Source organism: Fulmarus glacialis, unplaced genomic scaffold (assembly GCF_000690835.1).
Source record: "Fulmarus glacialis isolate BGI_N327 unplaced genomic scaffold, ASM69083v1 scaffold7262, whole genome shotgun sequence".
Taxonomy (NCBI): Eukaryota; Metazoa; Chordata; class Aves; order Procellariiformes; family Procellariidae; genus Fulmarus; species Fulmarus glacialis.
In genome coordinates, this window is record NW_009198364.1 from 28,629 (window position 1) to 41,104 (window position 12,476).

Sequence of the window (12,476 nt, forward strand, 5' to 3'; positions counted from 1 at the left end):
AAAGCCATATTACTCTCCCAATTTTGTACACAGTTTTAAAGCACAGCCTATTAAATGTTGAATGTATTGGTGATAACATCCTGTCCTCTAAACCACCCTTGTTTAGACATTGCTTGGACAAATTTCTCTTTTTTTTAACCCATGATGCAAAGTTGGTGACAAGTCAGCGAAAGTGTTCTCCCATCCATCAGTCATTTTGTACAATATAGCAATTCCTTAGATCTTTATTAAATGCAAGAGAAGTTGTATGGGGTTACACTGTGCATGCAGAGAAGAATTTACAATAGTGCTGTACTGCAACTTTTTTTCTTGAAGTAATTTAAGGCATAAACCTAAGGCTGCAAACTGTGAAGTAGTATAATATCCAGTGTCCTCCAACCTCCCATCACTTCTCCACTCCAGCTTTCACAAGGTATGCATGTTGCCCATTAACTCCTTTGTAAGGGGAACAAGCCCATTAGTGACTCAAGTGCTACTTACGCTCTTAAATTTAATAAAAACCAAAACAACTTAGAACAGATTAACAAGGTAATGCTGTATTTGCTATACAGTAGAAAGTAAAGTTAAATATCAAATTCTAGTATACATACAATCTTTCCACAGTAATTAATCTGTTCTGTACTACCAGGTATTTATTCCTGAACTCTTCAGATTGAGATGGGAAACACTATACCTATGTAACAGCCCTACAGTAATACCGTAGGTTAAGCTTAAACATCCATGAATAAATTCACCACCTGCCTGCTTGCTGCATTTACGGGAACAGCAGCAGCATATTCATGCCCTACACAAGGTGCGTTTTGCCCTAGGACTTCTCAGCCAACATTTATACCTGCTGGGACATTCCAGGCTTATGCACAAGGACCTGATGATAGACCCAGATCAATGTTTAAATTTTAAAGTTATTACCTGCCCCTATCGTTAGTCTGGGTTTGGTTTTGTTTTTTGGGGTTTTTTTTGTTGGTTTGTTTTAGACAGTTACTCAGCTTTTCATGTGACTTTAAAAAAAACCCAACACTAGACAGTAGTGATTAGTGTTACAGATACAAGAAGTGAAATGATACTACAAACATAAGCTATTATAAAAGAGAAATTGTTGTCTTAATAGCACCAAAGCATCTCTTCCTTTCAGCACTCTTATGCTGCAGTCCCAGGTTTTGGTTTTGGTCTGAGATCTAGAACCATTTGAGCCCTCCTCCTGCAAGATTTCTGCCACTTTATCAGTTGCAGTTGAAGGATCTTACTCTTTAAAGGAAGTAAGAGAACATTTTTAAAAAGTTTTATCTGAGATCAAGCTTACAGAAACTACATTCAGGTTCTGTAATATTTAGTCAGAAGACCTAGCACCACAACATGAAACAATTGATAACCAGCATCTACTTTACAGATGCTTATTCTGAATGGGCTTTTCAGACTATATTTTGCTAACAATGAAGAATACTAAGAACAGATGTTACCTTTGTGGCCTGCTAAAGAAAAACTTCACTGTAGCTCCTTTATACTGCTTCTTAACTTGTACAGAATTGAGCTGTCTCTTAGTTGCTTTTGTGTAGACATCCCCTATTTGCTGTTTTCAGATTTGGTGAATTCAGACTCAGTCCTCTGTCCCTCTCAAACAGTGGGTAGCTTACCCCAAGACAGTACATCTTGTTCAATTAAGGATTTGAATAGGTTTAATACCATTATTCATTTTGAGTTCTGCAAACTCAGACAAAGACAATTCCTTAATAAGCCTTATTAAAATATCTAGCACCTCTACAAGCCATTTCAGGAATTGTAGAGCTGTTAACCAAAAGCACCTTTAAAAAACCTTAGAGCAACAAAAGCTGCATCAGAACGTGCAACAGTTGCTAGAGGCTGACACTGTTTAATTATGATTGTTTCATAATATTTTTTTAAAAAAAGCTCCCCTGTAAAAAAAAAAAAAAAAAAAAGGACTTGGAGAAAAATTCTACAATTGCTCACAGATCATCAGATTTCTAAGGGCTTTAAGTAAAAAAAAAAACTGTAAAAATATTTATTAAACTACATTAAGGCATAAGACCAAGTTAGAAGGCTTTTTACAATAACAGTATTGTGATTAAAGGTGCTCCAGCACTCTGCTTCTTAAGGAGCTTCACTACACACAGTGTGTCCATCGCATCCAGTGCGTTGTACGTAATCATAAGCCACTAGGATTTCTCAGCGTCAATCTGCATTTGATGCCCCAAATCTCATGGTTCTTTTTACTGCCAACAGTTGGCCTTGCGATACTTGTAAAGTGTGAACAATTGATCTTCATGTCAGGAAGCGTTTCCTTGAGGAGCTGTAGGGAGCTATCAGTCACTATTCCAAATACCTGAAGAGTCTTTAACGTTGGAATTTCACCAAGTTCTCTAGAAAGAGAAAAATACGAAATTAATCACGAACCTGAAAACTTTTTTTTTTTTGCAGTCTGTACCCAAACTAGGTAACTGTTTTTCTACTTTTTTTTTTTTTTAGAAGTGAGGTAACTACTTAAGCTAAATTCCCCTTCTTACTTTTTAAAAGCACATATTTAATGGAAACTAGTTCTCTGTACCAATAATTCAGGAAACCAGCTGAATAAATTGCTTCTTGCTGTTCTCTCTCTCACACAGAGTGAAAACAAACTGGCTTCTCCCCTTTCATTTCCCTGAACTTAAATATTTAGAACAAGTGGAAGGAATTGCCCCAGATGAAGTTTCAGGATGTGGCTCAGAGGACACAAGCCCCTAGGTACTATCAGTCTCCAATTTGTTATGACATTTTGGTGAGTAGCCAGCCTGGCTTCTTGATTGCTTCAGTTTGCCCAGTCATCATGTGAACTGTGTATCTATAAGCAAGTATTGGACAAAATTGGAACCTATCATCATGACAGCACACACTGCTACAGAAAGGGTTCTTCAGATTCCAATTTTGATAGTCCTGTTCCTCTCACAACCTTTTTCTTGTTGATCATATCCTTAGGATTGACATCCTTCCTGAGAGGATTGAGATGGACAGCTGCTATACTAATAAAAGGCAGAAAAAACCCACATGCAAGTAACTCTAAGCTGTGTTTCACTGGCAACCAGTAACTGATACAGGTGCACACAAAAGCAAAGGAATATAAACAGATTAGCTAGTCTTCAAGTACTGTCAACTCTGTTAGCTCTTCCAAAGGACTATACCTTCCTTGCTGCATAATTGAAAGCCTAATATTGACACCAATACTGATCATTGGCAGGACTGGAACATCCAGCTGTACCTCGCAGTAATGAGCACCAGTAGTATAATGCCATTAAGGGAAGACATGATGTACGCACTGAGCAGCAAGTTCCATGAGTACAGACTGACATCACGGAAAGATTATCTCAGATACCTTTGGTTCCAGCCTGGATTCTCAAAGGTACATGCTTTAGCAGTCAGGTTATTTTACCTCAGTTCCTCATACCAATAATTCCTCATACCAATAAGTTTTTCAAAACAGTTCTTGGAATTCTAAACCTAAAATAAAGCAAGTTTAAATTAACTTATCCTCTGTATGAATAGCAAACCAAAGCCATTTAGAGATTACTTACACTAAGGCAGCCGGTGATATCTGATAACATCGGCTAAGACACAGATGTTGTAGAAAGTTGAGTTGACGAAAATACTGGAAGCACTCAGGCTTCAACATCACGCTGTCACTGTACATGAGAGCACATGAAATAGGCGTTTAAGCAAAAAGGTGTTTCCAAAATTCAGGCTGAAAAATTTCATGAATATCAACTTCTTTTTCTACCACTGAAGTATTTTTTTGCTCAATATGGAAGTAACCCATTTCTAGTGTGTGTGTTGTGGGGGACGGATTTTGATTTTCACTGAAGGGCAAGTGAAGCAGAAGCTTCTCTGCAGGCAGATATTCTGCAGCAGAATTCATGCCATGAAAAGGCAATTACTTTACACATCAAGATTTCAAAATATTTTAATTGACTAGGTCAAAACCAAAATACACTTTTTTTTTTTTACAGTTCTATGGCCAAGTAACAAATTTATATCAGAGCTGAACGAAACCCTCTCTAGGATGCTAGGCTCAAACTGTATGGATCTAAATGCCTCCTTCCACTCTACCTATCGACTATAATCACTTGTTAGTTAACAGATACCGTATGTATGTAAAATTTACGCTGAGGTAACAAAGAAATCTTCAAGTTAATTACCTGCTCCAGATTAAGTCATGCCAGATAGCAAATTTTTTGTAGGTTTAGCACAGAAAGTATTTTCTGGTTGTGCAATCCTACACGATCATGCACTATTGCTACATAATAGAATTGGCAATCCCCTGAACCAGAAGGATTTAAGGACTGGCTGCACAGGTCTTCTTACCTTAGATCTAAATGGACGAGAAAAGGACATCTTTCCACCAGTGTTTTAATGTCTGAAAAGAGGTCACACAGAGTCAGTCCATCTTCGAGTAACAAGACGAACATGCTTTATACAGCTTACTCACTTCCGTGTATGTTCATTTGTATCTTCTCTACTGGAACCCCACAATTGGAAGCACAACTTTTTGTTAAAAAGATTCATGCTTAAGACTTACAGCATATAGTCTGCCTATCAAGATACCTTACAGGGACATTTTTTTAATCCTCAGCAAAACAGATCCATTTAGTGCAAAGAAGTGTCCCTAAAAGTCAGTTGTGCCAGCAACTTAGAAAGTGAATCATTCAAGTGATATTGCTTAGAAATCTACTGAGACACAGTAATGGTGAGATGCCTGAAATTCTTACATGTAATGAAAAAATACCAAAAATTTTCCACACATCAAATACCCTTTCAGAACATCAAGTTCTTTAGGCATCTGTTTTTACTCATAGAAAGTTCTTTCCTCATGAAAGTTATGGATTTCCTGATTTAAACTGCAAATTCTTGAGACCATCTTTTCATTGTCTGCAAATAGCATAGAATCACCTGTGGCTCAGATACCACCTAAAAGGCCACTATTATTAGCAAGATGCTAATAAGGTGGATTTTGGTATTTCAGAATTCACGCGCAAAAACTATAGAAAACAATACCTAAATTACAATGACTAGTAACTATTCAAATCTTATGCCTTATAAATTGCATTGAAACAGAGTAAAATTACTCATAGAAAGTGTTTTGCAAACAGAAGAGCTCCGCACATTCTCTCTAATGCTAAGATCAACAAAGGTTCAAATTCCTGATTTGAAGGACATTATGTAGCATGTTTATTTACGGGTTTTGGGCCGAGATAAAAAGAAGACTGGTGTATTTCCCCACAAGGCAATGCATGCCGAGGTCTGTGTGACGTTTAAACAGAAAAAAGAGGTCACAGCCTGTGTGTCAGCTACCTGCTTGTCAGCCAATGCCGTATCGTCACATTTGCTCATTGAGAAAATTATTTTCTCTTTACCACCAAAGCCATTTCACCTTTTATCTATGCTCTTGTCCACTTTGTTGTGCCCTCTCCCCAAATCTAAATTTTCTCTGCATTTTCTATTACCCTGCAACTTTACCCAACCTTCCCTCCTAGAACTATTAGCAAGTAAATAGTTAATGTTGATTACTGAGATTATTTGCCTTCCAAATTAACTGGTATCTGTAGGACATCACGTCAGGCTGAAACTCAAGTAGTATGAGTGTTCTCTTTTGGAAGACACCTTCAAGCAGCCACAATAGCAGAAGCCTTAAGAAGGCTCCAAGAACAGTATCTGGAAGGCTAATTTACAGTTCACGGTGGAACATGGGATCCAGTGTATCCTGCTTCCAGGATGTACTTCAGAAGTAAGGGCTGTACCTTTCAACTGAAGATGAAATGAGCTTTCACCTGACTATTTTTAAGTTCAGAAGACAAATCATCTCACCCTTCATGGCTGAGCCAGAGACATGAGTAAGATTCTCTGACAGCAAGAACATCAAGCTACACAGAGCACAAAATCAGTGTTAGTGCACAATTTTTCTATACACACAGCGAATGCCAACCAGAAGAAAATATAAAGCCTGCTGCTTTATCCCATAGAGGGATAAAGGTTTACCATGCTGCTATTTACCTGGTATTTGTAGATTCTGTCTGTATCCACTTAAATTTAATTGGGTTACTTTTGAAGTAACATGATTGACTGCTGCTTTGACATGGGTGGCTGTGAAGTCACACCAGGACAAGTTAAGCTCCTCCAACCTACACACAAATGAACAAACAGTTGTTTGGAAGAATGACTGAGATACAGTTTGAGTTCTGATATTATCTATTACAGTTGATACTTTTAAGGCAAAAACGTGTAACACACCTACTACCAACTTCGTGTATTCATAACATTCATAAATTTCACTATGACAATAATTAAGCATTGGAGCAGCTTGCCCAGCGAGGCTGTGGAATCTGTCTTTGGAGGTTTTCAAGATCTAACCAGAGAAAGTCCTCACCAACTTGGCCAGTGCTGAATTTAAACCCTTCTCTGGGCAAGGGGTTAAACTGACTTCCCAAGGCCACTTCCAACTGGAATGATTCAATAGTATCTTAGGAAGTGAAACGGTTCTCTCTGGGGACTGCCACGGGAGACACTGTCTTTTCATCTTGCTTCTGGGTTTGTGACCTGAATCTGTTACTACTGAACAGATGTTCACATTGAAAGGAAAAAAGGCTATCCATTATTAGCATTGGTCAGATGACCAATTAATCCTAATTAGCATAAAATACTTCATAGTTTTATATAAGCATTGGCCATGCTGTGACCTTAACTCTCTTTACATGCTTGATTACCTATAGCCTATCACGATTTGGGGCTTGGACAAAGTATTTGTTTTGTGTGCAGATGGTGTAGATGTAACCAGAGGACGAAGACACAGTGAACAGCACAACTAGAGCATTTAGCTGGCAATCTCTATGTAAATGAAAAAAAACAGTTAAATTACTACTAGCATTCCTAGGATCAGGTTTGCCATCTGCTATTCCCTGTGCACTGTACAGACTGCCATTCTCTAAAGAGCTCATGATCCAAGTAATCAGACCAAGGAATAGAAAGCATTATCTACCCATGAGAGGCAGAGAAAGATTAAGGCTTTGCCCGTCCGTTAACTTGCAGTTTGATTAAAAACATGCTTCTGCAAAAGCAAAGATTAAGTAGATTGTCTAGCATCTCACAGGAAGTCAGCAGAAAGATCAGGATATAAATCCCAGACCGACTGGGGCTCAGTTCAGTGACTTCCTGCCAGCAGATGGTTTAATCACTGGAGCTGTAAATCTGAACACAGTGCTTCATAAAATAGAAGGTTACTGAAGGATTATTCTATCATGGATTGAAAGGCACAATGTTTTCTGCTATTCATGCTGTACTCTGAAAAGTGGAGTCCCAGAGCTCCCTTTGCAACCAGTTTCAAAACACACACTTTCATTTTGTGAGGATCATATACTGCTTTCATTAAGAAAATCAAATTTACATGATAATCAAAGGAACATAAATGGGGCTTACCCACAAACAAGACTTCCTTTAAGGATGATTAAGGAAGCTCATGAAAAACTACTGAAGTACATCTTTGCTATTAAAGAAGAAAATAGCTTGATGGAAAGAAACTATCTGACTATTCAGCTAATAAATCAACTGCTAGGCATTTAAGAACAGAAACAGACTCATAAAAAAAGATACGAGACAAGTACAGTTGAGATGCCTATGGAAAAAAATAAAAAGGATCGTTTTTCTCAGGAATAGCAGTAAGCAGGAATAGCAAAAACTACTTTTCTTACATAGAACAGCTGCTCAACATCAGCTCCAAGGCTTCTGCAGAAAACCCTGAGCACCCACAGAGATTTAGTCGCATCAAACTGGGGTTCTTAGCAATGCTCCTGTAGAGAAGAAGAAAGAAAAGTCTGATAAAATTTAAATGTTGGAACATTGCTTGCATTGGTAGGATCTGTGATTGTTTTAAACAAGAGTTAAGATCCCAGGCACAGAATTATTCGTTAAACATGCAGCACTGCATCTTCAGTAAACTGACCAACCTAAGAGTCACTAAGGGTAACTCTGTACTTGCTGCATCATGGCACAACTTCGAAAGGGATACTTGCCTATTTATCTGACATTCCTGACAAGTCTGCATATTTATAAACTGCTAAGGAAACAATTTCTTTTCACCTTCTCCTGTTGTATGCCATTAAACACACACCATGGCTTATTAGAGATGACTATACCTCTACAAAAGACAAAGCAATCATCCCATTTCTGAAGTCACCCCTCTGCAAGATGGAGGTTATTCCAGAACAAAACACATGTCCAAATAGCATCCCCCTGAATGCATCTGTTTGCAGGACTAGAGCAGACATGCAGTTGGCAAAACTTGGAAAAACCCTTACACCACCTATCTATATTTGTACCCAAGGCAATAAAATTCCATCATTGATGCCTAATTAGTACCCAATTTTCAGATATTTTTTATCTGGTATCAAAAGCCAAATTATATTGGATTATTTGTGCTCTTTTTTTCTTTTTTTCCCCTCTAGGATGAGGAAGGCATCAGAAAGCTCAGAAGTAGAAAGCAGGACGCCCAGAGTCTCTGCCATCTGACCTATGGTCCCTGGCACCTCCACAGTCACCTGGTGTGACGGACTGCACACCCATTACTGTCTTTCCAGTTTAACCAAACAACGGTTCATCTGCTTGACAGAATCTGTAATTTTCCAGACACTCAGAGTGAGAAATAGTGCAGAAACACACGGAGCATCTGGTGGGAGAGCTGCTGAGACCCCTTAAAATAGAAAAGAACCTGTATGCCAAAGACAAAGTTCCCTTGGGAGCACAGAAATGGGAAAATAAAAGTAGCTCTGCTGTACAGCTTGGCTGCGGGAACAGCCAATTGACACATAAACCCTAGAGAGATCAGCAGTTTCTCCAGGCTCCTCCTACTCTGGGGAATGAAAAAAAAAAGCCACAAAGAAACACTCTTCCAGAGGGGTGTTTCCTCCTCACTTCACCTCTTGGAGGATAGAGAGGAAAGAGGCAGCTCATCTAGCCTGCCAGCTAGCTCTGTGAGGTGCCTAAAACCGGCCATTTCAAAAGACTCCCACAATGAACAACTCCCAACTGCATTCTTTTGCTAGCCTGCACAAAATGATAGCACCAAACAGAAGGTATTTACTGAATATTCCCAAACATGTCACTCACTTGATAATGTCATCAGAAAGCACTAGTCCCTCCAAGCTGAGGTTCTGCAGCCTTTCACACAGACAAAGAATACTCTGGAGATCTGCAACAGACACTGTGCAGTTCGACAAATCCATATGTTGAACTCTGAGAGGTCTAAAAAAGGAGAAAGGCAGGTTACTAAAATTGCATTAAAACCTGCTCTGCAAATTTCCCATACTATAACTATACCCCATACGCTAAAACTGTGCAAAGCTTGCAGAAAATAATTATACTGCTGTATTAAGCTGCACATAGTATGTCTCACTGGGCCTTATGCTAAGCTAGCAGTGAAAACTGCAGAACTTGTATCCTCAAGGTATTTACAGGACTTGTCATAACACCTGAAAGTCTATCCTGCTGGAGTTAAATAATTTTTTTGAGCTTCCCGTATAAAAATGCTGGAGATGCTGACAATTCTTGGTTCTACAAGATATAAATTGCAAGTGGATGATGGTGCTTGATACTTTCAAAAATCACATTAACTTGGTTTTAAATAACTGACAGGTGAATGCAGATCCTCTTATTTCAATACATGCCTAACCACTGATCAGCTCTTCCACACTCCAGAGACAGCACAAATGCTACTACTGGTGGAGACCTTAAAAGCAAAAATACACAGAGAAACTGTGAATATTTGAGACGTGGTTTTGGATCCAGAACATTCAGAAAAAGCCTTACTTGCTTGTTTTAAACAATGGATTTCCGATACAAGATCTTGGGCAGCGGAATACAGTAACACCTGCAGGCAGCAACTGTCCAATCACTCCTGGCAGCAGATTTCTACCAGTCAGATCGAGAGTCTGCCAGAGAGATTCATCAAACCTAAGGCACAGAATTTTACTTGTTAGTGAGTTAGAAAGGGTCAGAACTATGAATACAACCACAGAAGGTTTTTGGTGTCACAAAAGACTGAGAAGAGGGAAAGCTATTTAACAGAATTTACTGATGTTAAAATATGTGAGCCATCTTTTACACACATATAACCCACATAGAGCATAAATTGAATTATACATGAATAAACAAGATGAGATCATTTAACAGTCTATGGAAGCAAAGGTTTTCTTAGTACTAAATGATGAAAAGTAATACTTACGAAAGACGATGCCATCTCTTGCAAATCAGGGAAACCTTTAGCAAGTCATTTAGGGGCAAATATGCAAAGATTGCCAAAAGCAATTCATCTGGAAGTGCATCCCAAGAAACACCTTTAGATATTCTAGTTAAAGCTAGTTCATTTTTGCCTGCTGATCAGATGCCTTGTTTGGCTTGGTTGTTAAAAGCACCTCTACAGTCTCTCTCTAGGCTATACAGACATCAGCCCACTACTCATCCCCCTTCCAGCTCTTCATAGTAGACAGATATTACTACCATCTTTGCCTAGGTATGACTGGCAAACGCAAAGCTTTCCATAACGTCAAGCCAGTATACATACTAAAGCTATGGAAAAACAATCTCCCTGAAAAAAAAGACAGTAATCTTTATTCACATACTCACATTTTGGAAACAAGCAGCTCAGTTACTTCCTTTGTATTCTAAGGCTTGTTCAGTCCTCTTTTTTTTTTTTTCCCTGCTGAAATGCCCATCCTTCCTATGCATGTCAGGATCCCAGAAGGGAGCCCAAGGTGAGCTATGCTTTTGCATGGTACACAGAGAAAAGCAGGTACTGCAAACTGCTCCTTAAAACATGCACGCTAACTATCGCCCCCCCCAAGAATTATCTGAAAGGATGTGGTGTGATCTCAACTTCTCACGAGTAGATACAGGGCTCCAGAAGGCGTTGCCATTCACGTGGGAGATTTCTGGGTGGTGGAGCTCAAAAACAGCTGACTATGAGCCCGCACTCTGTCTTATTTAAAATCAGGGTTAGCTGAGGGCATTCCCACCTTTCATAGGACAGCTGGTGTCCGGAGCGAGCTGTTTCTTTATTTTGCATTCTGCAGTCGGTGCAGACTGGAAACACATTTTGATACAAGGGAAAGAACCCCAGCATCCTATAACCCCTTCTTCAAGTGCCCCAGGTCTTCAGGTTACAGCCCTGCTCTTTCCTTGCCAGTCTCTTTCCAGCCCAGGAGCTTTGATGCACCTTCCCTGTCACTCTCTGGCAGGGTCCCTTGCGTTGCTCACAGCTCAGCTCCAACAGGAGCAGAGATGTTGCCCCTCTAGCATCCCTCAACCTGCACTGCGAGAGATGTGGATCTGGATCCCTTTGGTCTCGAGGACCAAGTGTCTTACTTCTTAGATGCTTAAGTTAAAAAAAAAAAAAAAAAAAATCAAGTGCCCCTGGGTTTCAAAATTATACTGGGGACAGCAGCGCCAATAGTCCGTATTCATCTGGCAGCTACAGGTGTATTTTGTGAGGAGCCTGGCCCCGCTTGGTATGTGGCGAAACATCTCCTGGAAGGGGTGTGTTGGGCAGCACAACAGATGCAGCTCAGGCCCCTTAGCTCAGGGCTAAGGTGCCACCCAAGTCCCAAGCAGCAAGAGCGGACAGACACAGGGACACACAGCACAAACCCCTGGCACACAGACAGGGGCTGGCAGGACTAGGCAGGAGCCAACCACGGCTTCCGTGGGCCACAGTTCTGGAGCCAGACTCACACCTCTGCTTAAAGGCTTACATAAAACCAGAACCTATCAGCCCAAGCCTGAAAGCCATTAGATCTAGAAGTGATATTCTGCTGGGAAAGAGCAAAAAAAAAGCAAAGAATAAAGTACAAATGACTTGTGATGCCCACTCTCCATCTCTACTGAAGGGCGAATGAAACCTGGACCGGGGTGACAGTACCTGACTCTGCCTCCCGGAGCAGCCGAGGCCGGCGCACAATGACAAAGTCCTTCTCCTTCTCCTTCACCTTCTGCCGTTTCTGAGGAGGACAGGGCGACGACACCAGCAGGTCCTGTGGTGTGTTTTCGTTGCCCAGCTTGTCCTTCTTAAGGACAGACACTCCCATGCCCGAGAGAAACTCTGAGGTCTTGCTGGAGTCCCAGTCCCAGTCCCAGGTAAAGCTGCTGGAAACATTGCTGCTGGAGGATGGGATCTCCTGGAGGTGTTTCCTGCAGGCACAGCAAAACCCGCAGGCTCTGAAGGTATCGCCAGACCGGCGCCAAACACGAGATGGGGCTCCTCGTACAGAAGCGTTTCAGACTCACACGTAACCCACATCCCCACGCAGGGCTGCAACTGGCGTTAAAGCTGCGGGCGCTGGAAGCAGAAGCAGGGGCCGCAGCGGAGGCACGTGCTCGGTCAGGCGGACGCACGGCAACAACCCTCCGGGGATTAAGCGCTCCCCGTTCCCGGACGGAGTGAGGGGGCGAGC

General features: G+C 40.8%; 1 protein-coding gene across 1 annotated transcript; it reads right to left on the reverse strand.

Moving 5' to 3' along the window:
* Window positions 1–2,001: 2,001 nt before the first annotated feature.
* Window positions 2,002–12,210, reverse strand: SKP2 (S-phase kinase-associated protein 2, E3 ubiquitin protein ligase). Its single transcript, XM_009572859.1, has 9 exons — window positions 11,945–12,210; window positions 10,253–10,364; window positions 9,838–9,981; window positions 9,139–9,273; window positions 7,725–7,823; window positions 6,034–6,161; window positions 4,348–4,399; window positions 3,561–3,668; window positions 2,002–2,375 (listed from the first exon to the last, which is right to left on the reverse strand). The coding sequence occupies exons 1-9, from the start codon at window positions 12,108–12,110 to the stop codon at window positions 2,162–2,164; spliced, it is 1,158 nt and encodes a 385-aa protein (XP_009571154.1). The 5' UTR covers window positions 12,111–12,210; the 3' UTR covers window positions 2,002–2,161.
* Between the last annotated feature and the right edge of the window lie 266 nt (window positions 12,211–12,476).